This window comes from Eubalaena glacialis, chromosome 11 (genome assembly GCF_028564815.1).
Source record: "Eubalaena glacialis isolate mEubGla1 chromosome 11, mEubGla1.1.hap2.+ XY, whole genome shotgun sequence".
NCBI lineage: Eukaryota > Metazoa > Chordata > Mammalia > Artiodactyla > Balaenidae > Eubalaena > Eubalaena glacialis.
Genome location: NC_083726.1, coordinates 5,637,301 through 5,658,730, shown reverse-complemented (window position 1 = coordinate 5,658,730; position 21,430 = coordinate 5,637,301). Strand labels below are relative to the sequence as shown.

General features: G+C 46.7%; 1 protein-coding gene and 1 non-coding gene across 2 annotated transcripts in view; one reads left to right on the top strand and one right to left on the bottom strand.

The window, feature by feature from the left end:
• Positions 1 to 221: 221 nt before the first annotated feature.
• The window catches only part of PNPLA3 (patatin like phospholipase domain containing 3), a 28,001-nt gene continuing 6,792 nt past the window's right edge, over positions 222 to 21,430 (top strand). The window contains exons 1-5 of the mRNA XM_061206173.1: positions 222 to 507; positions 3,166 to 3,398; positions 4,574 to 4,639; positions 9,406 to 9,615; positions 10,699 to 10,759. Coding sequence (XP_061062156.1) covers positions 222 to 507; positions 3,166 to 3,398; positions 4,574 to 4,639; positions 9,406 to 9,615; positions 10,699 to 10,759 — 856 coding nt within the window. The remainder of the gene's footprint in view (positions 508 to 3,165; positions 3,399 to 4,573; positions 4,640 to 9,405; positions 9,616 to 10,698; positions 10,760 to 21,430) is intronic.
• On the bottom strand, positions 17,306 to 17,409 carry LOC133101893 (U6 spliceosomal RNA). Its single transcript, XR_009702779.1, has one exon. It is a non-coding gene; the product is annotated as a U6 spliceosomal RNA (small nuclear RNA).

Sequence of the window (21,430 nt, the reverse complement as noted above, 5' to 3'; positions counted from 1 at the left end):
ACGGAAAGGGAGCTGTTTCTCTCCAGGAGACCCACTGTCATTGGAGCGTCGGAAACCTCTCTCCACCCTCACGCGGGCACGGGTCCTCCCCTCTCCTCTGCCCGGGTCCAGGCCCTCCCAGCCCTCCGCCGCCCGCGTGCTGCCCCCGCATTGGGCGGCCCACCGGCTGCCTCGCGTGGTCCGAGCGGGGGCGGGGCCGGCCGGGTGACGTCACGCCGGGAATGCCTGGGGTGAGTGCACCCGGGCCGGCTGAGAGCCAGAGTGGACGCCGGGCAGAGCCGCGGCGCTCTCGGACCCCGGACGCCCGACCCGCCGCCGCTATGTACGACCCCGAGCGCGGCTGGAGCCTGTCCTTCGCTGGCTGCGGCTTCCTGGGCTTCTACCACATCGGGGTGACCCGCTGCCTGAGCGAGCGCGCCCCGCACCTCCTCCGCAACGCGCGCAGGTTCTTCGGGGCCTCGGCCGGGGCGCTGCACTGCGCCTTCTTCCTCTCTGGGGTCCCGCTGGGTAGGTCCGGGCCGCCGCGGGGCTCCGCGCGGGGAGGGGGCGCGCGGTGGAGCCGGGATTGGAAACGGAAACTGCGGGGCACACCCGGGGTCTCCCCAGACAGATGCCTCCTCCAGTGCGTCTTTTTGCCCCGCGCCGGGGAGCTCTGTTGCCGGGCCTGGGAGGGGGGCGCGCCGGGTGGGCAGCTCCTCTGGGTGTGGGAATCCGGAGCGCCTCCTCGCCCCGACTCCCTTTTGGCGCCCGGGCTTGAAGAAAGCCCCCCGACCCAGCCCGGGACTGAGAGCCAGGTTGTCTAGGAGCGACAGGGAGGAGGGAGCGCGACGCCTGGGTGGGGGCGCGGGGCGAGGGGAGCGGGGGGCGGAGGCCCGATTTGCCCTGCTTCCGGCCAGGCCAGGAAGGAGGCTTTGGCCTGTGGCCCAGGGTGGGTTCCTTCTTCCCTCTGGGGACCAGAGGGACTGGAGACCCCCGGCCCCGGGCGCCTTTGATCTCCGCCCAGCCCTCGTGGGAGCGCTGGGGGCGGCTGGGTGCCTCTCAGGTAGAGGGCAACTTGCTGGTTTGGATTGAAAGGGGGTTGGGGAGAGGTGTTTTGTGGAGCGGGGGAGAGGGAGGTGAGGGGAGGTAGGAAAGTTGTCTCCTCCTTTTCCGGTGTTTGAGACCCTTCTTGGGGGCTGGACATCCCACATCCCCTCCTCTCCTCCCCACCACACCCCTGCTCAGTGCCCTGGAAACGAGGCCCTGTGCATTTGAATCTTGTCCTAATGAAGCATCTCTGTACTCGTGGGTACCAGTGGGAGGGGCGGATTGGGGCTTGTGGCCAGCTGGCCTAAATTACTAGGGTATGACATCCTTGGCCTGGGATCCTAGCCAGGGAGCAGGGCCTGGAGCAAGTGGCAGCATGGAGCTGTTGGCATCCAAACGTCCCCAGACAGGAAGATAATGCACCTTTTCATTAGCCCCTGTTTGTCTGGGCTTCTTTAACGGTTTACTCTTTGCTCTACCCAGGAACTGCTGTGTCGGACACTGCCAGCAGGAATCCCTTGCCAGTAAGCACAGCCCTGCCATTGGATAGGATCAGGGAGCAGACCCTGGGCTGATGGAGAGGTGGGGATTGGGAGAGGCCACCGTGGCCGCCTTCCCCATCGAGGGGGGAGAGGAGCAAAGGGCAGGAAATGTGACCTCAAGGAGGATTAGACTGGTCATCTTGGGCTTGAGCAGTGATAAAAGCCAACCCTTGTGTCCCAGGGTTGTGACCTGGAGACAGCCACATGGTCAAATGTTGATTTGGGACCAGATTCAAATGCACAGACCCCAGCACGTGAGGTGCCCTGACTCCAGCGTAGAGGGCGTTCCTAACAGGCAGAGGACAGGTGCAGCCTGGGGTTGTGTCCTGCAGGGGGAGGCTCGGGACCACCAAGTCCCTGGAAAGTGGATCTGGAGGTCCTGGCAGGAACTACTCTGGAGGTTCTGGGAGCCCCAGTTTCCTGCTTTAACTGCCTGTCTCACTTGGGGACCGCCAGGGAGCATTTCCCAGGGCCTGTGACTTGGGCGGGGCTCCTGAGAGCGCCTCCAGACCCAGGCTGACTTGGCAGGAGAGACTGGCAGAACCAGCCAGCTGTGTGCAATTTTGTGCCTTCTGCCCGGGCTCAGTGGGGCCACATGTGCAGGGAGAGCTGAGTGGAGGTCAGAAGTGGGTCGGGACCTGCTGATGTGTGTCCGGCCTTCTGCATCCCAGGATTTACGGATGACTAGGGCTCGGGCTGGGACAGGTACTCTTGCCTGCTAGGGCAGCGCAGACCAGCCAGAGGGGACCAGGCCGGTGAGTGAGGTCAGATGGAGTATGCACGTGCCCTGTGCCCACTGGATGGTCTGGTAGTTCTGACATTAGAGGTTAAAAGTTAAGTCTAGTTGTTCATTAGGTGCGTCTGGGTTGAGCACCTATAGATTGTAGTGTATCTAATCTTCTGTATTTCCAAAAGGTAGTTGAGTGTGGTCCCACATTAAAGACATACAGTCTGAGACTCAGAGAGGCGGTGAAGTGGCTTATTTTAGTTGCTCAGCTAGTAAGAGGTAGAGGCAGGATTCAAACTCAGGCCCAGGGCTGCACTTGCTCTCTGCTCCCTGCAGCGTGAGGCCCATTCGTGCTCAAGCTCCGACGCTGTGACTGCCTGGCTTCTGGCCTTGCTGGAGGGATGGAGGTGAGGAGAGGGCTCACTGGGCCTCTGGAGGCTCGTTCCTGTGGCCAGGGAGGGCCTAGAGCAGCGCTAACCAACAGAAATAAGCATATCTTACATTTCCTAGTAGCCACATGGAAGAAGCAAAAGACATAAGTGAAATTAATTTTATTTATCCCAGTTCAGCCAAAATATTATCATGTTCACATCTAATCAATATAAAACATTATTCATGAGATGTTTTACATTTTGTTGTTGTTCTTGTTGTTCTAAGCCTTTGAGATCCAGCGTGTCTTTTACCCGTCTCAGTTTGGGCTAGCCGCATCTCAGGCCCGGGAGCCACACGTGGCTGCCGGATCAGACAGCCCAGGCCTAGAGAAAGGGAAAGGTCAGCAGCTTCCCTGCCGCCAGGTTTCTGGTCCTGCCACAAAGCATTCCCATCTCCAGGGTGGTACACTCCTTTGTATATTTGTCTCTCTCCGCCCAGAGCAGACATTGCAGGCCCTCATGGACCTTGTCCGGAGCGCCAGGAGTCGGAATATTGGCATCCTCCACCCGGCCTTCAATTTGAGCAAGCACCTCCGAGATGGTCTCCAGAGATACCTCCCGGACAACGTCCACCAGCTCCTCTCGGGCAGAATTGTCATCTCGCTCACCAGAGTGGCCGATGGAGAAAATGTGCTGGTGTCTGATTTTCGGTCCAAAGACGAAGTCGTGGACGTAAGCAGTTTGCTTATCTGGGTGTTGTCAAGTCATAAAGACCATTTCATTTCAGAAGCAACAAAGAAAGGGCTGTCGTAGGCCACCTGCCCCGTTTTTTTCTTAAGATGCAAAATAACCTGGTTGCCCACGATGCTGGTTAGCTTCCTGTACCAGGGTGATATCAACTCTGAGTGCATCCAGCAGTCTGGTCCAGAGCGTGTGCAAAACTGGAGTGTTCCAGGACAGTTTCAGTTTCAAATAACACCTCCCCATCCTTCAAGACTTGGCTTATGACCTCTTGCTCCAGGGACCTTGTCCCACATGGGTCCCTCCTCCCAGTGATGCCTGTTCCTTAATGAGGACCCCTCCAGTGAAGTCCCACAAGGGTGGGAGTGTGTCTTATTTGCCTCTAGCACAGAGAAGCTCATTGGCACTATGAAAATACCACTTAGTTTGGCTGATGCCTTTTATGAGAATTACTTGGATATCATTTCACTTAACACAGGTCCCTCCGAGCAAGCAGCCTGCTTGCTTATAACCAGCAGCTTCTCAGCAGCCAGTGTCATCTTCCACTTGACCTTGTTTGTGGAGGCTTTTTCTAGGCAGCCAGCACCTGTGCGTTCCCACGTGAGCCCTTTCTCTCACTGCATCAGTGTTACATCCTGCTTAATGCTCGCTAGCATGGCGCGACTCAAAGCATGGGCCCCGGACCAGCAGTAGCAGCAGCGGCATCGCCTGGGAGCTTGTTAGAATTGCAGGCTCTCAGGCCCCACCTCCAACCTGCAGCATCAGAACCTTAGGGGTGGGGCACCGAGTCTGTGGTTCGCCAAGCTTTCCAGGTGATTCTGATGAACGTCAGCGTTTGCAAAGCCCTGATCTAGCCCCTTCCCTGTCAGTCAGGTAGTCACCAACTCTTGGTTCTGTCTCTGATGGCCCAGTGTGACCCTCGTGGGGAGCAGGGGCAAGAAGCTAAAGTCTGCAGACGGTGTCGTTAGAGAATTGATACTTGGGCCTGAAATAATAAGTGTGTAGGTTGGTTCATGTTCATTCAACCATTTATTAAAACACCTCCTCTGTGCCAAGAGTGTTTTCAGGCTTGTTGCTCTTCTTGCTTGGAGAAGGCTTATAAAGACCCAGGGGAACAAAAGGCAGCCTGCTCTGGGCTGTGGTTTCACTCCCTTTTGTCTTCACAGGCCTTGTTTTGTTCCTCCTTCGTGCCTTTCATCAGTGGCTTGATCCCCCCTTCCTTCAGAGGCGTGGTAAGTCCGCTTGTAAACTGTGTTTGAGGGAATTCCCTGGTGGGCCAGTGGTTAGGACGCCTCACTTTCACTGCCAAGGGCCTGGGTTCGATCCCTGGTTGGGGAACTAAGATCCAGCAAGCTAAGTGTCCAAAAAAAAAAAAAAGAGGCAGTGGGCTCAAGTACCCTGGGCCCCTGAGACCTGCCCCCAAACGCGGAGCCTTTTTGCCTCTCAGCCTTCAGACAGAGATTCCATAGCTGGCCCCCTTCCAGGCTCTCTGGGCAGCAAAACCAACTTCGTGTAGAATAATTAGCTGGTTATCTGTAAGGTAAGCTCTTCACTTAATCTTTTTTTTTTTTTGATTTTGGGAATTTTTTTTTTTAACATCTTTATTGGAGTAAAATTACTTTACAGTGTTGTGTTAGTTTCTGCTGTATAACAAAGTGAATCAGCTGTATGTATACATATATCCCATATCCCCTCCCTCTTGCATCTCCCTCCCACCCTCCTATCCCACCTCTCTAGGTGGTCGCAAAGCACTGAGCTGCTCTCCCTGTGCTATGCAGCTGCTTCCCACTAGCTATCTATTTTACATTTGGTAGTGTGTATATGTCCATGCCACTCTCTCACTTCGTCCCAGCTTCCCCTTCCCCCTCCCCATGTCCTCAAGTCCATTCTCTACGTCTGTGTCTTTATTCCTTTGCTGCCCCTAGGTTCATCAGAACCATTTTTTTTTTTGATCCCTTATATATGTGTTAGCATACAGTATTTTTCTCTTTCTGACTTACTTCACTCTGTATGACAGACTGTAGGTCCATCCACCTCACTACAAATAACTCAATTTCATTTCTTTTTTTGTCTGAGTAATATTCCATTTTATATATGTGCCACATCTTCTTTATCCATTCATCTGTCAATGGACACTTAGGTTGCTTCCATGTCCTGGCTGTTGTAAGTAGAGCTGCAATGAACATTGTGGTACGTGACTCTTTTTGAATTATGGTTTTCTCAGGGTATGTGCCCAGTAGTGGGATTGCTGGGTCGTATGGTAGTTCTATTTTTAGTTTTTTAAGGAACCTCCATAGTGTTCTCCATAGTGGCTGTATCAATTTACATTCCTACCAACAGTGCAAGAGGGTTCCCTTTTCTCCACATCCTCTCCAGCATTTATTGTTTGTAGATTTTTTGATGATGGCCATTCTGACCAGTGTGAGGTGACACCTCATTGCGGTTTTGATCTGCATTTCTCTAATGATTAGTGATGTTGAGCATCCTTTCATGTGTTTGTTGTCAATCTGTATACCTTCTTTGGAGAAATGTCTATTTAGGTCTTCTGCCCATTTTTGGATTGGGTTGTTTGTTATTTTGATATTGAGCTGCATGACATGAGCTGCTTGTATATTTTGGAGATTAATCCTTTGTCAGTTGCTTCGTTTGCAAATATTTTCTCCCATTCTGAGGGTTGTCTTTTCGTCTTGTTTATGGTTTCCTTTGCTGTGCAAAAGCTTTTAAGTTTCATTAGGTCCCATTTGTTTATTTTTGTTTTTATTTCCGTTTCTCTAGGAGGTGGGCCAAAAAGGATCTTGCTGTGATTTATGTCATAGAGTGTTCTGCCTATATTTTCCTCTAAGAGTTTTAAGTGTCTGGCCTTACATTTAGGTCTCTAATCCGTTTTGACTTTATTTCTGTGTATGGTGCTAGGGAGTGTTCTAATTTCATTCTTTTACATGTAGCTGTCCAGTTTTCCCAGCACCACTTATTGAAGAGGCTGTCTTTTCTCCATTGTATATTCTTGCCTCCTTTATCAAAGATAAGGTGACCATATGTGTGTGGGTTTATCTCTGGGCTTTCTCTCCTGTTCCATTGATCTATATTTCTGTTTTTGTGCCAGTACCGTATTTTGTAGCTTTGTAGTATAGTCTGAAGTCCGGGAGCCTGATTCCTCCAGCTCCGTTTTTCTTTCTCAAGATTGCTTTGGCTCTTAGGGGTCTTTTGTGTTTCCATAAAAATTGTGAAATTTTTTGTTCTAGTTCTGTGAAAAATGCCATTGGTAGTTTGATAGGGATTGCTTTGAATCTGTAGATTGCTTTGGTTAGTATAGTCATTTTCACAATTCACTTAATCTTCACATGCGCACTGAAACAGGTGCCCAGTGGCCTATTAAGGTATAAGATGCTTAAGAGTCAGTTACTCACTTAAGGTAATAAGTTTTTGGTTTTTTTTTTCTTGGCTGCATTGGGTCCTCGTTGGGGCACACGGGCTTTCTCTAGTTGCGGCTAGCGGGGGCTACTCTTCCTTGCGGTGTGCAGGCTTCTCACTGCGGTGGCTTCTCTTGTTTTGGAGCACGGGCTCTAGGTGCTCGGGCTTCAGTAGTTGTGGCATGCAGGCTCAGTAGTTGTGGCTCGTGGGCTCTAGAGCGCAGGCTCAGTAGTTGTGGCGCATGGGCTTAGTTGCTCTGCGGCATGTGGGATATTCCCGGACCAGGGCTTGAACCCATGTCCCTTGCATCGGCAGGTGGATTCTTAACCACTACGCCACCAGGGAAACCCGGTAATAAGGCTTTATTCTTAGGGGTTGAGGGTTATAATCCTCTCTGGGTCTGACTCTATCCTTTTCAACCCGTGGCTTCGGGCAGAAGCTGCCGACAGGACTGCGATTTGGTTCCATTCAACAAATATGTAAACACACGTGGCTAATCCTGAGCCCTGCCTCTGGTGGAAAAACAGAAGTTGAGGTGTTTGTCCTGCAGGCTCTGGACTGGATGCTGGGCTGTGCTGGACCACCTGGCAGCCTCCTTCTAGGGCAGCAGTTATCAGATGATTCTGTCCTCCCACCCGGGAACATCTGGCGATGTCTGGAGACAGTTCAGGTTGTTGCAGCTGTGGGAGAGAAGACACAACATCCCAGTGTGTCAGCAGGAAGGCACTTTAGAAACCCTCCTGGTTCATGCTTTAAGAGCAGCACGGTCCTCACGTTGCAAAGCAAGTTGCAAAGGCAGGTTACACGTAGCCTCACTCATGCCCCAGAGCATCCCCGGGACAGACACATAGTTGCCCCTATTTACAGATGAGAAAACTGAGGCCTGGAACCATGAAGTGATCACCTGCAATTCTAACAGCGTCAGCCCGGCAGACAAACCTAGAATCGCATGTCTGCTCTAGCCCACGTTAGCTGGACTACTTTGGACACATTTCTTAACCTCTCTGAGATTGAACTGGCAAATGAGGGTTAATAAAAATGAGGGTTAATAATAGTGCACAGTCGTAGCGTTGTTGTGGGAATTACATGCGATAATGCAGTGAAGATGCAGCATAGAGCCTGGCACAGGTAGGTATTCGGTAAATATGGGTGGTTTTGTCATTGTTGTTGTCTTTTCATTTACCCCAGGCTGCTGCAGCTGGGTGCACACACAGTCACCCCTCTCAGTGTACTCAGATGAAACCTGCTGAAAATCAGAGCAAAGCGTTGAGGTTCCACTGAGCAAACTCAGAACGTTCCTGTAGAAAAGTTCAGGGTAGAGGGAAAATTATACAGGACAGAGGAGTCATTGGACCTTATCCCTTGAGTGAAAAGAGTGGATATATGTATATGTATAACTGATTGACTTTGCTGTACAGCAGAAACGAACACAACATTGTAAATCAACTCTACTCCAATAAAAACTCATTTTAAAAAATAAATGATAATTAAAAAAATAGTCACCTGCTTCTTCCCTCCTCAGTCTTAACTAAAGATTCCCGACATTTGGTCCTGTGTCCCTTTCTGCCAGTGAGGGTTTTGATGCCTTCCTGTATCTTCCATAGAAATCATATGGCAACAATTTAGAAAATACTGCTGTGTGTGCACATCTAATCATTTTTGGACTCAAGGCAAGAATCTCTTGATAGCTAAGCCATGGCTGAACGTGCCTGATTCTTTTCTGGACTTATTTTAGGCCAAGGTGTGCCCTGAGATTTCTCCCTTTGGAAGGATTGGCTGGGGAAATTCTCCCAGTTGTGATATTTGAAGGCCCCCCCTGTCTGTGGGCACCAACAGCTGGGCTGTGATGGTCGTGGGTTTGGGAATCATTCTAGACGTTGGTTTCCTAGGTGTAGACTCAGTCCAAATTGTACCAAAACCTGCCTGCCCCAGCCTGGCCGTGGGCCCTAAGGTTGTTCAAGGATATGGCTACAGGAAAACTGATTCTCACAGTACTTACCCCAAATGCACCTTTGTTGCGGGATAAGATGCCATTTTGAGAGAGCTCAAGTCCCAGGTTCACTGTGTCATTTAAGTCCCCAGCGCTGCTTCTCATTTCCCAGGTGTGGACGGGCTCACAGGTTAAGTGTCTTGTCCAAAACTCCTCAAGCAGCAAGGGGCCTCTGGAATTGAACCCATGACCATCTGTCTCCCTTAGGGCCAGGTCTACATCACACTCTGTCCCCAGTGTGCACAGCACCCCTGGTCTAAGCAAATTACATGCATATGCCTAGGGGCGCCCACCTGGGCTCGGGACTTGGCCGCCACAACGTGGGCCAGACGCCAGCCTCCGTCTGCCTCTTGGCCAGGCGCTTTTTCGTGCAGTGTGCAAACTACACAGCCGCATGTGGCGACCCTGAGCGCCAGCCTATAGCCTGGCCTGGCACAGAAATGCTCAGTAGGGATTTACTGAAAGAGTGATCCCAAAGCCCCTCACCGCATCTGCCTGCGGCTCTGAGAAGCCTCTGGCCATAATCTGAAACACACAGAAAACCCCAGCCCAGAGCTTCTGACAGTATGTCCTTTTTTTTTTTTTCTCCCTTAAAAGCGATACATAGATGGAGGAGTGAGTGACAGCATACCCTTCTTTGATACCAAAACGACCATCACTGTTTCCCCCTTCTATGGGGAGAGTGACATCTGCCCCAAAGTCAAGTCCACGAACTTTCTTCACGTGGACTTCACCAAGCTCAGTCTACGCCTCTGCTCAGAGAACATCTACCTATTAACCCGGGTGCTATTCCCTGCGGATCTCAAGGTGAGGGGGCCTGGGGGCATTTAAACAGCGCTGCTGTTCAGATCCCACCTCCAGAGGCTATGGCTTAAGTATGGGCAGCCTGGATAGTAGGATTTTTTTTTTTAATTATCCCAATGATTCTTATTTGCATCCGTGGTCAAGAACTACACTGCAGGACTTCCCTGGTGGCACAGTGGTTAAGAATCCACCTGCTGAGTGAGCAACTAAGCCCACGCGCCACAACTACTGAGGCTGCACTCTAGAGCCCGCGAGCCACAACTGCTGAAGCCCGTGTGCCTAGAGCCCGTGCTCCGCAACAAGAGAAGCCACCACAATGAGAAGCCTGCGCAATGAAGAGTAGTCCCTGCTCGCCGCAACTAGAGAAAGCCCGCGCGTAGCAACGAAGACCCAGTGCAGCCAAAAAAAAAAAAAAAAAAAGAACTACACTGCATTTGGTGGTTTAATTTTTTTTTTTTTTTTTGGCTTGTGGGATCTTCAGAGATTGAACCTGGGCCCTTGGCAGTGAAAGCTCAGAGTCCTAACCACTGGACCGCTGGGGAATTCCCAGTTTAATCTTTTTTTGATTGTCGCTGTAGCGTGGTGGACCTTATCACCCTAACATAGTAAGAAAGTTGGTAGAATCTGCACAGTGCCAGTGTTCTGGGGAGAAGGAAGGCCGTGCCATGCAACGTATACGGCAGCGTGTGCTCATGGGGAGAGGGAAGGCTGGACAGCAGGATTGGTTTGCCCGTGTGGTTTGTACACAGAGCAGCAAAGGAGGCAGCTCTTACTGTCCCACGACAAGTAGATCAGGCCCTGGTATTTGTTAGGGTGGAGGCTCGTCCAGGGACCCAGGGAGACCAGAGGAACCAGCACCCGTCCTGCTGGGGTGCCAGCAAGGGCTGCACGGAGGAGGTGTCATTCAAGCTGAGTCCTGCAGGAAAGCAGAGCCCTGTCCCACCCTGCAGTGGCTGCGGTGGGCACATGGCAGCGGCTTGGAGCTTGGAGGATTCTTGGCTTTGGGTCTGCCGTCTTCAGGTGATGTTGAAAGGAATGGCGCTTAGTGACTGCCCCCTGCAGTTAATTTACTTGATTTGTTCACAGGTGCTTGGAGAGCTATGCTTTCGAGGATATTTAGACACGGTCAGGTTCTTGGAAGAGAAGGGTATGTATAGTAGGGCAACTGAAGTGCCCCTTTAACAAGCTTTCTGTTCACAGTCTTGGTCAACAGTCTTGGCTCCATCACTCAGCGCTCAGCACCTTCACCCACCGTCTCGCTCGGCCCTCTCATTAGCCCCGCGAGATAGGAAATATTTGCCCCATTTTACAGATGGGGAAACAGAGGCTTGGAGAGGCAGCCCAGGTCCGCACTCCACTCACTGGGGAGCACAGCTGGGACCTGAACCCGGATGTCACAGCCCCAGGGCTAGCTCTCCCTCTGCAGTGTCACCTGTCTGTGTGCTGAAGGCAGTTCCTTTGTTTTTCTTTTCTGCTTGAACAATTGTGAACCTTTAGTTTGATAAAGAAGGAAGATAAACAGTTTCTGGGCCGCAGGTGAAGGAATCAGAATAGCTCCCTCTCCCTCTAGGCGGGTGTGGGCCACGCCCACTAGCCCAGCTGTGTTCTGGGGAAGGTTCCTGCCTTTGAGTCATCCTGGCTCGTCCAGGCTGGGGGACTTGGGTTCTGGAAATGTTAGAGTGGAACCAAATATGTTTGCGGCTATTTTTCTTTGATACTAAAGGTTGGTTCATGCATTAATCCTCTGAATTAGTCTTTGTCCAAGACCAAGGAGATGGTGTGGTTCATGGGACATACATGTATTTATCTACTCAGAAAATGTTTACTGCGTACCATCTAGGTGCCAAGCAATTGGCGACTCCACAGCGGACAGACGGATGTGGCCCCTGCCCTCCTGGAGCTTAGTCTCGTGGTTGTTGCCGAAATACCGGCTTCCCTGTGCACCGATGCTGAACAGAAATACGGAGACAGAGATTTTGGAGGAAGACAGAGATGGCTTTATTTTTCTGCCAGGCAGAAGGGAAGACACGGCAGCCTAGGGCCTCAAGAACTGTGTCCCCCCTGCTTCGGGAATCGGAGAAGATTTTATATGTGGGGCTCGGGGGTATACGATAAGGATCAAAGTAGTGAAGGTCTTGCATTCTTCTTCCTGCATTATTTCAAAACAGTCACAGCTGGGTCATGTCAGGCAGCCCGGTAATTGGGTCCGTTTGTCTCTGGGTTATCGGCCTGTGACCTTTTTTCTGAAATGCAAATGATGCAAGGGGTGATTTGCTACAAGGGAGTGCAGGATGTAATTCACATAATGTTAAAGAGTAATAGGTTAGCTTTGTGAAGTACAGATCTATTTACAGAAACTACAGATTAGTAACAGTTAAAAAAGAAAAAACAACAAACTAGGAGTGATTTAACTGTTTCAGGCCAGGTTATGTTTCTTCTCTAGCCTGCTTACTGTTCCCTTTATTTTCCTTGTTCTCAGGAGAGGGAAAACTTCATTTCTGTTTGTGCTGCAACAAATTCCCCACTGCTGGTTCATTCCCTCCATAACAATGGAGGAAGGGAAACAGGCGGGTTCTGGTCTGGCTGAGGACAAAACTTCCGTTTTGCTCCTCTTGACAAACACCAGCTGTCCGGCCCAGGGGCCCATCTATCTCCTATTTCAAATTCCCCCTGAGAGATGTGAACCCCAAGAAATCTTTATTGGGATGATGAGGGACGACGGTCTGTCTTCCGTAGCTTCTTCAGGTTGGCAAGGGGCTCGTAGACCCTACCTAGTTGGGGTCATGGAGCTCTTGCCCTGTCTTATTAAGGGCCCCAGGGTGACTTCTGTTGTTTTGGCAGGATCTGTTCTGAGAAATGGCTGGAATCTTTGCATCATCATTATCTTGATGTGAACCTATTGTAATCTGGAAGAGACAGAACTTAACAAGTAGTTTAAAAAAAGAGGCCAAAGATTAGTAAAAGAATTATTGTAGGGCTTCTCTGGTGGCGCAGGGGTTAAGAATCCGCCTGCCAATGCAGGGGACACGGGTTCGAGCCCTGGTCCGGGAAGATCCCACATGCCGTGGAGCAACTAAGCCGTGCGCCACAACTACTGAGCCTACTCTCTAGAGCCCACGAGCCACAACTACTGAGCCTGCATGCCACAACTACTGAAGCCCGTGCGCCTAGAGCCCGTGCTCCGCAACAAGAGAAGCCACCGCAGTGAGAAGCCCGCGCACCGCAACAAAGAGTAGCCCCCGCTCGCCGCAACTAGAGAAAGCTGGCATGCAACAACAAAGACCCAATGCAGCCAAAAATAAATAAAATAAATAAATTTTAAAAAATAATAATCTGCCATCAATTAAAAAAAAAAAAAAAGAATTATTGTAGCCAGGGGCCCAAGCAGGATTAAGAGCCATGTGTTTGGTAGTAATTTTTATCCTGATCTAGATAGAGTCAGTGCTTGGGTTACCCTGTTTAAAGGAATGGAGCCATTTGGTGTGGTCATATATATAATTTATGTCGTCTTCTATTAGCCCAGTGTGATTGATGTAGGTGTAACAGACCCCATTAGAAGTATTGGGAGGCGTGACAACCTAAACGTTAATAGACAAAATAGATCTCATTTCTTTTTAGGAGAATAAGCCTGAAAGCCAGTCTAGGCCTGGCACTCTGGGGAGACTTGTAGCCAGGTAGCTGGTTATCTAGTTTCATCAAAGTAGGTTTTAACCTTTGATGTGGTATTAATATATAAATAACAGGAGCTATTGCTCACTACATGTGTGTTTTCTCTTTTTGTTAACATATGATCTAAAGCAATTTTATCGTCTAGAAGTATAGTAGTTACAAGAGGAGACCTTTAAGAAGTAAGGTTGCAGTTACTAGCTGTCAGCAGACGTTGTTTTGAGAATGGCTGGTGGCATCCCAAATCTAACACAGCCCAGAGAACTCAAGTTCTTAGCAATAAAAGGACTTGCCTAAAATCACACCATAGTGTCACCATTCATGATGTCAGTGTTTCTCTAGGTATGAGAAGATGCAAGAAATGGGGCTCGTAAAATCTTCTCCTGAAAGTATTTAACTATCTGAAGGCCTGTCCTGTCAGTTTTTCCCAGAGTACAGAGGGCCTCATTTCAGATCTCCACCCTGAACTCCTTGTAGGGGGTATTGAAAGTCACTAGCTACAGCAGCTCATGATTTAATCCTTGTAGAAGTAGATGGCAAGTGTCAGTTTTCAGTCGGCAGGGCCCCTTTATGGTCGTAATTTCAACCATGGTTTGGGGCATTTCATGACCATTTTGTCCCATGGTGCTAGGAACGCTCATTCCCAGGTCTGGCGAAGATTTTGCTGATAGGCCACTCCATGTGCTATTACTGGACTAGGCCTTTAATAGTATCCAAAAGTCTCTGGACCACCTGTATTCCTAGTCTCTTATGGTCCAGGACAATACTCCCTCTTGTTGCTTCTTCTTATATCTAGAGTTAGACTATTGCAATCATTGATCTCATATGGAACTATGTATCATCATTTTATCGGAGGCTCAGTCACACATTTGGTAACGTAAGAAACAATATTTTTTTTGAAATAGGCAAAATACAAATAACATAGCTGGCAGTATTAATAACGTCATAAGTAAGAATTAAGCCAAGAACTTCCATTAGGTGCAGCCCAGTATATCCCAGGTCATCTGCCTTAGTCTGTTCTGTACCAGTCCCTGGTTTTCAGGGAAATTATATATTGGCGTTGTCCATAAGGTACTCAGCCCAGTTTCCTAGTGTTACTAGACTGATTATCCTTAGTATGATTTAACGGTTCCCAGCATAGAGGAGCCTTTAACCTTCAATTACCATAGCCTGGTGTAATTACATAAATCCATCCCATAATTGTGGGAGGTTTTATTCCTTGGCTGAAATTTTGCTTGTTGTTCTGATTGAACTTGGAGTAATAGAAGAAAATTCATATTTATGGTCAGGGTCAGAGCAGGTATTATTAATTGGTCAGGTGAGGGGATCTCATCTAGTAATATCAATAGTGGCCTGAACATGACTATAATTTTCCTTTTAAGATAAATCTCCTAAGAGTCAACCAATTAGAGCCTTGGAGTGGAGAAATCCAGTCAGGTAACCCAGAAGTACTAGACATAGGTAATTGGCCGCAAACCCAACAATTGGATTGATTTTTAAATCTAGCATAGGATCGTGCCTGTGATAGAAAAACATTTGATTCATACGCAAAGGTCCAAGAAGTCAAGAGAACACTATAAATGAGCGTATGAGTCAGGTCCAGGATCTTGGGGAAGCCGTCTACTTCTGATGTTGTCTTTTTCTCATCCTGGTGTGAGTGTAGTTTCTCCTCTGTTTGAGCGTTGTTTTAAGGTGATTCAGAGGTCAGCCGTCCTCTCTATAGGCCAGTCCAGTGCAGGGGCCCTTTGTGAGTGGAAGTTAATCCAGGAGTTAATTCCCTTTAGTTTTACTGTGTATGAGCTAGTTAAGAGTGCCTGGCGCGCAGACTCCTTCTCTGGTCTCTGCTTCTGTGGCAGACGCAGCTGAGCCACAGATGTCGCCTCCCCGCGTGCATCTGAGGGGGCTGCCGGGCCTTGTCCTACCGCAGTGGCTGTGCAGTTTGGGAGCAGGGCGCTGCAGCCGCCGTCCCGGCCTCGGTGTGTCGGGAACGTGCAACCCCCCGCCCGGCCCAGCGAGCCCCGGGCGTGAACCGCGCTGATGGAGGATGGCAGCCTCGGGGTGGAGAAGAGCAGCAAGAAGAAGACCGAGAAGAAACTTGCTGCTCGAGAGGAAGCTGAACTGTTGGCGGGCTTCATGGGCATCGTGAATAACATGCGGAAACAGTGATTTAAATCCACCACCCAACTATAGTTGGATCTACAGTCTACCCAGGGCTTGGTACCCAGGGTCAACCTGAAATCACGCTGGGAGGGACTGAGGGCAGAACCTTGTTGACAAGCTACATAAATCCAGAGAAAACATTGTGTGATGTGACCCTTATGGTCCAGGAAAGAAAGGTACCTGCTCATCGTGCTGTCCTTGCTGCAGCCAGTCATTTTTTTAACTTAATGTTCACAACTAACATGCTTGAATCAAAGTCCTTTGAAGTGGAACTCAGAGATGCTGAACCTGACATTGAACAACTGGTGGAATTCGTTTATACCACTAGAATTTCTGTGAATAGCAACAACGTTCAGTCTTTGTTAGATGCAGCAAACCAGTACTAGATTGAACCTGTGAAGAAAATGTGTTGATTTTTTGAAAGAACAAATTGATGCTTCAAATTGTCTTGGTATAAGCGTGCTAGCAGTGTCTAGACTGTCCTGAATTGAAAGCAACTGCAGATGACTTCATTCATCAGCATTTTACTGAAGTTTATAAAACTGATGAATTTCTACAACTTGATGTCAAGCGAGTTACACATCTCCTCAAGCAGGACCCTCTGAGTGTGAGGGCACAGGATCAGGTGTATGATGCTGCAGTCAGGTGGTTGAAATATGATGAACCTAACCGCCAGCCATTTATGGTTGACATCCTTGCTAAAGTCAGGTTTCCTCTTTTATCAAAGAATTTCTTAAGTAAAACAGTACAAGCTGAACCACTTATTCAAGACAATCCTGAATGCCTTAAGATGGTCGTAAGTAAGTTGCCTTAATATCCATTTATAACTTATCGTGTAGCCAGTTTCTCATGGGCTTAAAACCCTTCAGAATGGATCAGACTCGGTAGCCAGGGAGAAACACTCAAGACTTTGCTCTTCTGGATAATTATCTCTTGGGGTTCTCAACTGTCTATCAGGAGGGAACTTAGCCTCAGCTAAGGGAACATGTGTGATAGGAACATGTGTGAGAGAAGTTTTTATAGGAACATGTGTGATAGAAGTTAAAAAATTACTTATGCTTTGTCTCCTTTTGTGTACAATAACTTTCATTCACTTTGTTTTTTGTGTTTCCTTTTTATTTTTTTATTTATTTTTAAAAAATATTTTACTTTATTTACTTATGTATTTTTGACATCTTTGTTGGAGTGTAGTTGCTTTGCAATGGTGTGTTGGTTTCTGCTTTGTGGCAGGGTGAGTCAGCTATACATACACATGTATCCCTATGTTTCCTCCCTCTTGTGTCTCCCTCACACCCTCCCTATCCCACCCCTCTAGGTGGTCACAAAGCGCCGAGCTGATCTCCCTGTGCTGTGCGGCTGCTTCCCACTGGCTGTCTATTTTGCATTTGATGGTGTATGTGGGTCCATGCCACTCTCTCACTTCGTCCCAGCTTACCCTTCCCCCTCCCTGTGTCCTCGGGTCCATTCTCTACGTCTGTGTCTTTGTTCCTGTGCTGCCCCTGGGTTCTTCAGAACCTTTTTTTTTTTTTTTGGATTCCATGTGTATGTGTTGGCATGCGGTGTTTGTTTGTTTTTCTCTTTCTGACTTGCTTCACTCTACGTGGCAGACTGTGGGTCCATCCACCTCACTGCAGGTGGCTCAGTTTCGTTTCCTTTTATGTCTGAGTGGTGTTCCATTGTATACATGTGCCACATCTTCTTTGTCCATTCATCTGTCAAAGGACACTTGGGTTGCTTCCATGTCCTGGCTATTGTGAATGGAGCTGCAGTGAACATTGTGGTGCATGACTCTTTTGGGATTGTGGTTTTCTCGGGGTGTATGCCCAGTGGTGGGATTGCTGGGTCGTATGGTAGTTCTATTTTTAGTAAAACTATGGAACGCTTCGCGAATTTGCGTGTCATCCTTGCGCAGGGGCCATGCTAATCTCTGTATCATTCCAATTTTAGTATATGTGCTGCTGAAGCAAGCACTGTGTTTCCCTTTTAAAATAATTTAGCCAAGTAGTGTACTGTGATCACATTTTTTTTCTTAAAGAAAAAGGTTTGTTTGTTGCGCCTGGAGCACATTTTTTGCCACATTTTTTTTTTTCATTTACTTAATTTTTCTTGACTTGCAGGCTAAGTTCCAAACCCTCTGTAAAATGCCACTTAATAAAATTGTCTGTACAACTAAAAAAAAAAAAAAAAAAGAGCACCTGATAAGGGTCCTTCCATTCAGTTTGGAGATAGTCCTTTAAATTATGTCTTTTCCAGTATGTATAATCCCCTGGTTGTAGGTCATGGGGCATCTATCTTCATCCAAAGATAGATTACTGAGGTTAGCTTTAGAAACAAACTTAGAGTGGCCTTTAATAATTCAATTAAACTTCTTAGCAATATAACATAACAGCAAGGAACTGTCTGGGAAGTGAGTCTTGGTAAACACAGACCTTAATTAACAAAACTAGAATTTAATATTCAGTAAAACATAATTTTTTTTCTTCATTGTGAGGGCATTAACCCTGCAGCCAGGGAAGGCTTTATCCCATCAAATAAAAAATGAGCTTTGTCAGGGAGCTGGAAAAAGCCAAGCAGCCGTCTTGGATTTTCCATAGCCCTGACTGTTTGACTGACAGCTATTGTTTACCCGTTTTAAATTCCCTGATTTAGGAGTAGACTGTTGTCTTGTTTTAAGGACATCAGGATGGCAAAAGTCTGGCAATGAGGGGTTAATTTTTGTAGAAGCAGAATGAACTTTATGCGTGCCACGATCTTCATAGATCAGTGTGAAATAATATTTATTTACTTTACCAAAGTAACAAAAGATTTTAAAAGCAAATATAAATCACTTAAAGGCAAAGAAATTTACATGGTCTGTTATTAAAGCAGCATTCCAAGAAAACTTTGTTTTCTTAACAGAGAGAGAGAACCAAATTTCAGTCTGGTCTCAGTAAACTTGGCCTGATGATTTATATAAATGTAATTGATCATATAGGCTTTTTGCTTGCGGAAACTTTTATAAGGAGTCTCAGACTGAACTTTTAAAAGACCTCTCAGGAAAGTCACACCAAGGGCTTGTCACAGATTTCGCTTACCAGATCTAGGTGAATTCCTCCCTTTTCAAGGTCCCGAAAATACCTTGCGATTTCTGTACCTGTTAGGTAGCCTTCCTAATTTATCTGATAAAGGTGCTGGGGACCTAAGAGTTTCCAGTCTCTGGAGGGAGCAGATAGAGTGAAAAGATAAATGTTTTCATTTTACGCACAGGTGTAAATTACCAAATTGTTGTCAACCATAAGTAGCTTGAGAAGAAGAGCTTCTTTATATTCAGTTTAGCATTATAGTCTGAAAGTCAGAAACTTGTATTTATCCAAAAGTCCTTTTTATAAATCTTCTTGAAGAGGAAGCATTTTTGCAAAGGCATCAGAGTGAAACCGTGTCTATAATGACAAAAGACTTAAGGCAAGTTTAAAATCTGATTACAATGTAATTAACAAGGTAACTTGGTTACTGTTGTGACATATGACACTTAAGATAATAACTAGAATTGTGACTGATAACATTTTACCAGGACATATCAGAATTTTTTTGAAACTCCATGTAATTTCTAGAATATCTATATTAATAATGATTACCATACAATATAACCTAAGAAGATTTATTACACATTTGACAATACTTCCCATGTACTTTTAGCATACCAAATGAACCTAATTAGTGTAATATCTCTCTTTGGGATGTTTCAGGGGCCCTTTGAAGCACCCCAAAGTTAGCTAGAGGTCAAAGAAACTTCATTACAATTTGATTTGGGAAGTTGTATCAAAAAAATCAAAAGGGTTTAGAACACTCAGTCAGATAAGATCATATGTCACTGTGAAACAATAGTTGTGCACTTAGCCAAAGTAACAATAAAAGATTTTAAAGGCAATATCGAACTGATCATTTAAAAGGTAAAGAAGCTTAAAATCTGTCATCCAAGGCAGTTCAACATCTTAAGAAAACTTGTACCATGCATAAAACTCTTTTTTCAGGGTCCACTTTCCACAAACTTTTTTTATCACTTTCTGTATCCATCACTTTATTTTCCCATTCAGAAAACAGCCACCTGTAAGTCAGACCTACTTCTTTTTCCCTTAAAATGCAATTCCATTCCTCATACCTTCTTTACTAAAAACACACATCCTACTTTCCTTAAGCAACCATGAACTGTCCTTTATAGCAGCACTCTGTAGATTGATGAACGTACATCCAAATAATGATTTTTGAAGAATGTGCTTTTTTATAGAAAGTATCTCAGTGTGGCACCAAACACATTTATTAATAGTTCTAAACCTTTTGTTTCTCTGTAAAAGGAAGCCAATGTTCAGTAATTAATGTTTCAGTATCTTATTTTATTTGGAAATGGCCTAGTTACTTAACAAGCTTCCATCCTTTAACTTAATTTAGCACAACTCTAAATTTTCAAGTTGTCAAATATCTGGACAGATCATTCTTAAGTAAATATTCCTAAAACATAAGTATTCCTAAAAAGTTCACCCAAAGCTCTTATCTCATTTGCAGTTTTTTTTCTTAAAAGTTTCTTCACATCGAGTTATTCTCATTGCTGACAAATTTGTAACAGATATAAGATCTTAGTTTATTAGTTTATCTTTATTAGTTTATATTAAACCTAGGCACAGTAAAAGTATTATACTTAATGTTGATGGCCCTAAAGACATGTCTATATTAATTAGATCAACAAACTTAAACATTAATACCAGGTGTTAGTTTAATATTGAATATTTCCCAGGTCACGTAACCCTGAAATTAATTTTTCTTGTATTTATCTATTTATTTTATTTATTTATTTTATTTTTGGCTGCGTTGGGTCTTCATTGCTGTGTGCAGGCTTTCTCTAGTTGGGTCGAGCAGGGACTACTCTTCGTTGTGATGCGTGGGCTTCTCATTGCGGTGGCTTCTCTTGTTGCGGAGCATGGGCTCTAGGCACGCGGGCTTCAGTAGTTGTGGCATGCGGGCTCAGTAGTTGTGGCTCGCGGGCTCTAGAGCGCAGGCTCAGTAGTTGTGGCGCTCGGGCTTAGTTGCTCCACGGCATGTGGGATCTTCCCAGACCAGGGGTCGAACATGTGTCCCCTGCATTGGCAGGTGGATTCTTAACCACTGCACCACCAGGGAAGCCCTTTCTTGTATTCAGAATTGTTTGATTTGTAAGCGCTTGCTTTTCTTTTAAGCCAATTAAATAGAGCTCATTTACAAATTAACCTCAGCAATATTATGCAAAGACAAAAACACATACTGAGACATACACAGATAACAGACAGAGATCTCATAGTTTCCACTTGAGATTTAAAATGTCTCTTTGCCTCTTTTTTTTTTTTTTTCTTGGCCTGAATTTCTACTAATTAACCCAAGGCTGAAGTCTCAGGCAAAGTGGGCTGTGTTTGTAGCTCAAGGACATGATAAGAGTTAACTTCAAGCTTTGTCCTAGGCATATTTTTGTTCTCTCAGGATCAGAATTTTGAAGAAGAGTATTTTAACAAGCTAGCTTTTTCTAATTGCACATGCAAAAAGAACTTGTTTTGCAATTTTAAGAAAAGTTTTATTTTAACCAAGTTTCTCCAGAGTCTAAAGAATATTGTGGCCATACTGTCAAAAATCATCTTTCTCTTTCTGTGGTCATGGTTTCACAGCTAAAACCAGATAGTGCTCAAACTTGCAGGACTGGGGGAAGCTTGGTTCTCCCCGCCCCCCCCACCCCCCCCACCCCCGTCCCCCGAGAGTTGGGAGAAGTTAGAAGAGGATCGTTTAGAATGTCAGGCGAGTGGATTGTGTTTTTTTTTCTGATTCCTCAGGCTTTTGATTATGGAGCCACCTAGAGCGGGATTATAATAAAAGGGGCATAAAGTCCTGAACATAAGGGAACCTCAGTCCATTTTTCCCATCCTGTGGCAATAAAGATCTAATCGTAGGAGACCCATTTCTTTGTCATTGGATCATAGCTATAGGTCCACCAGTC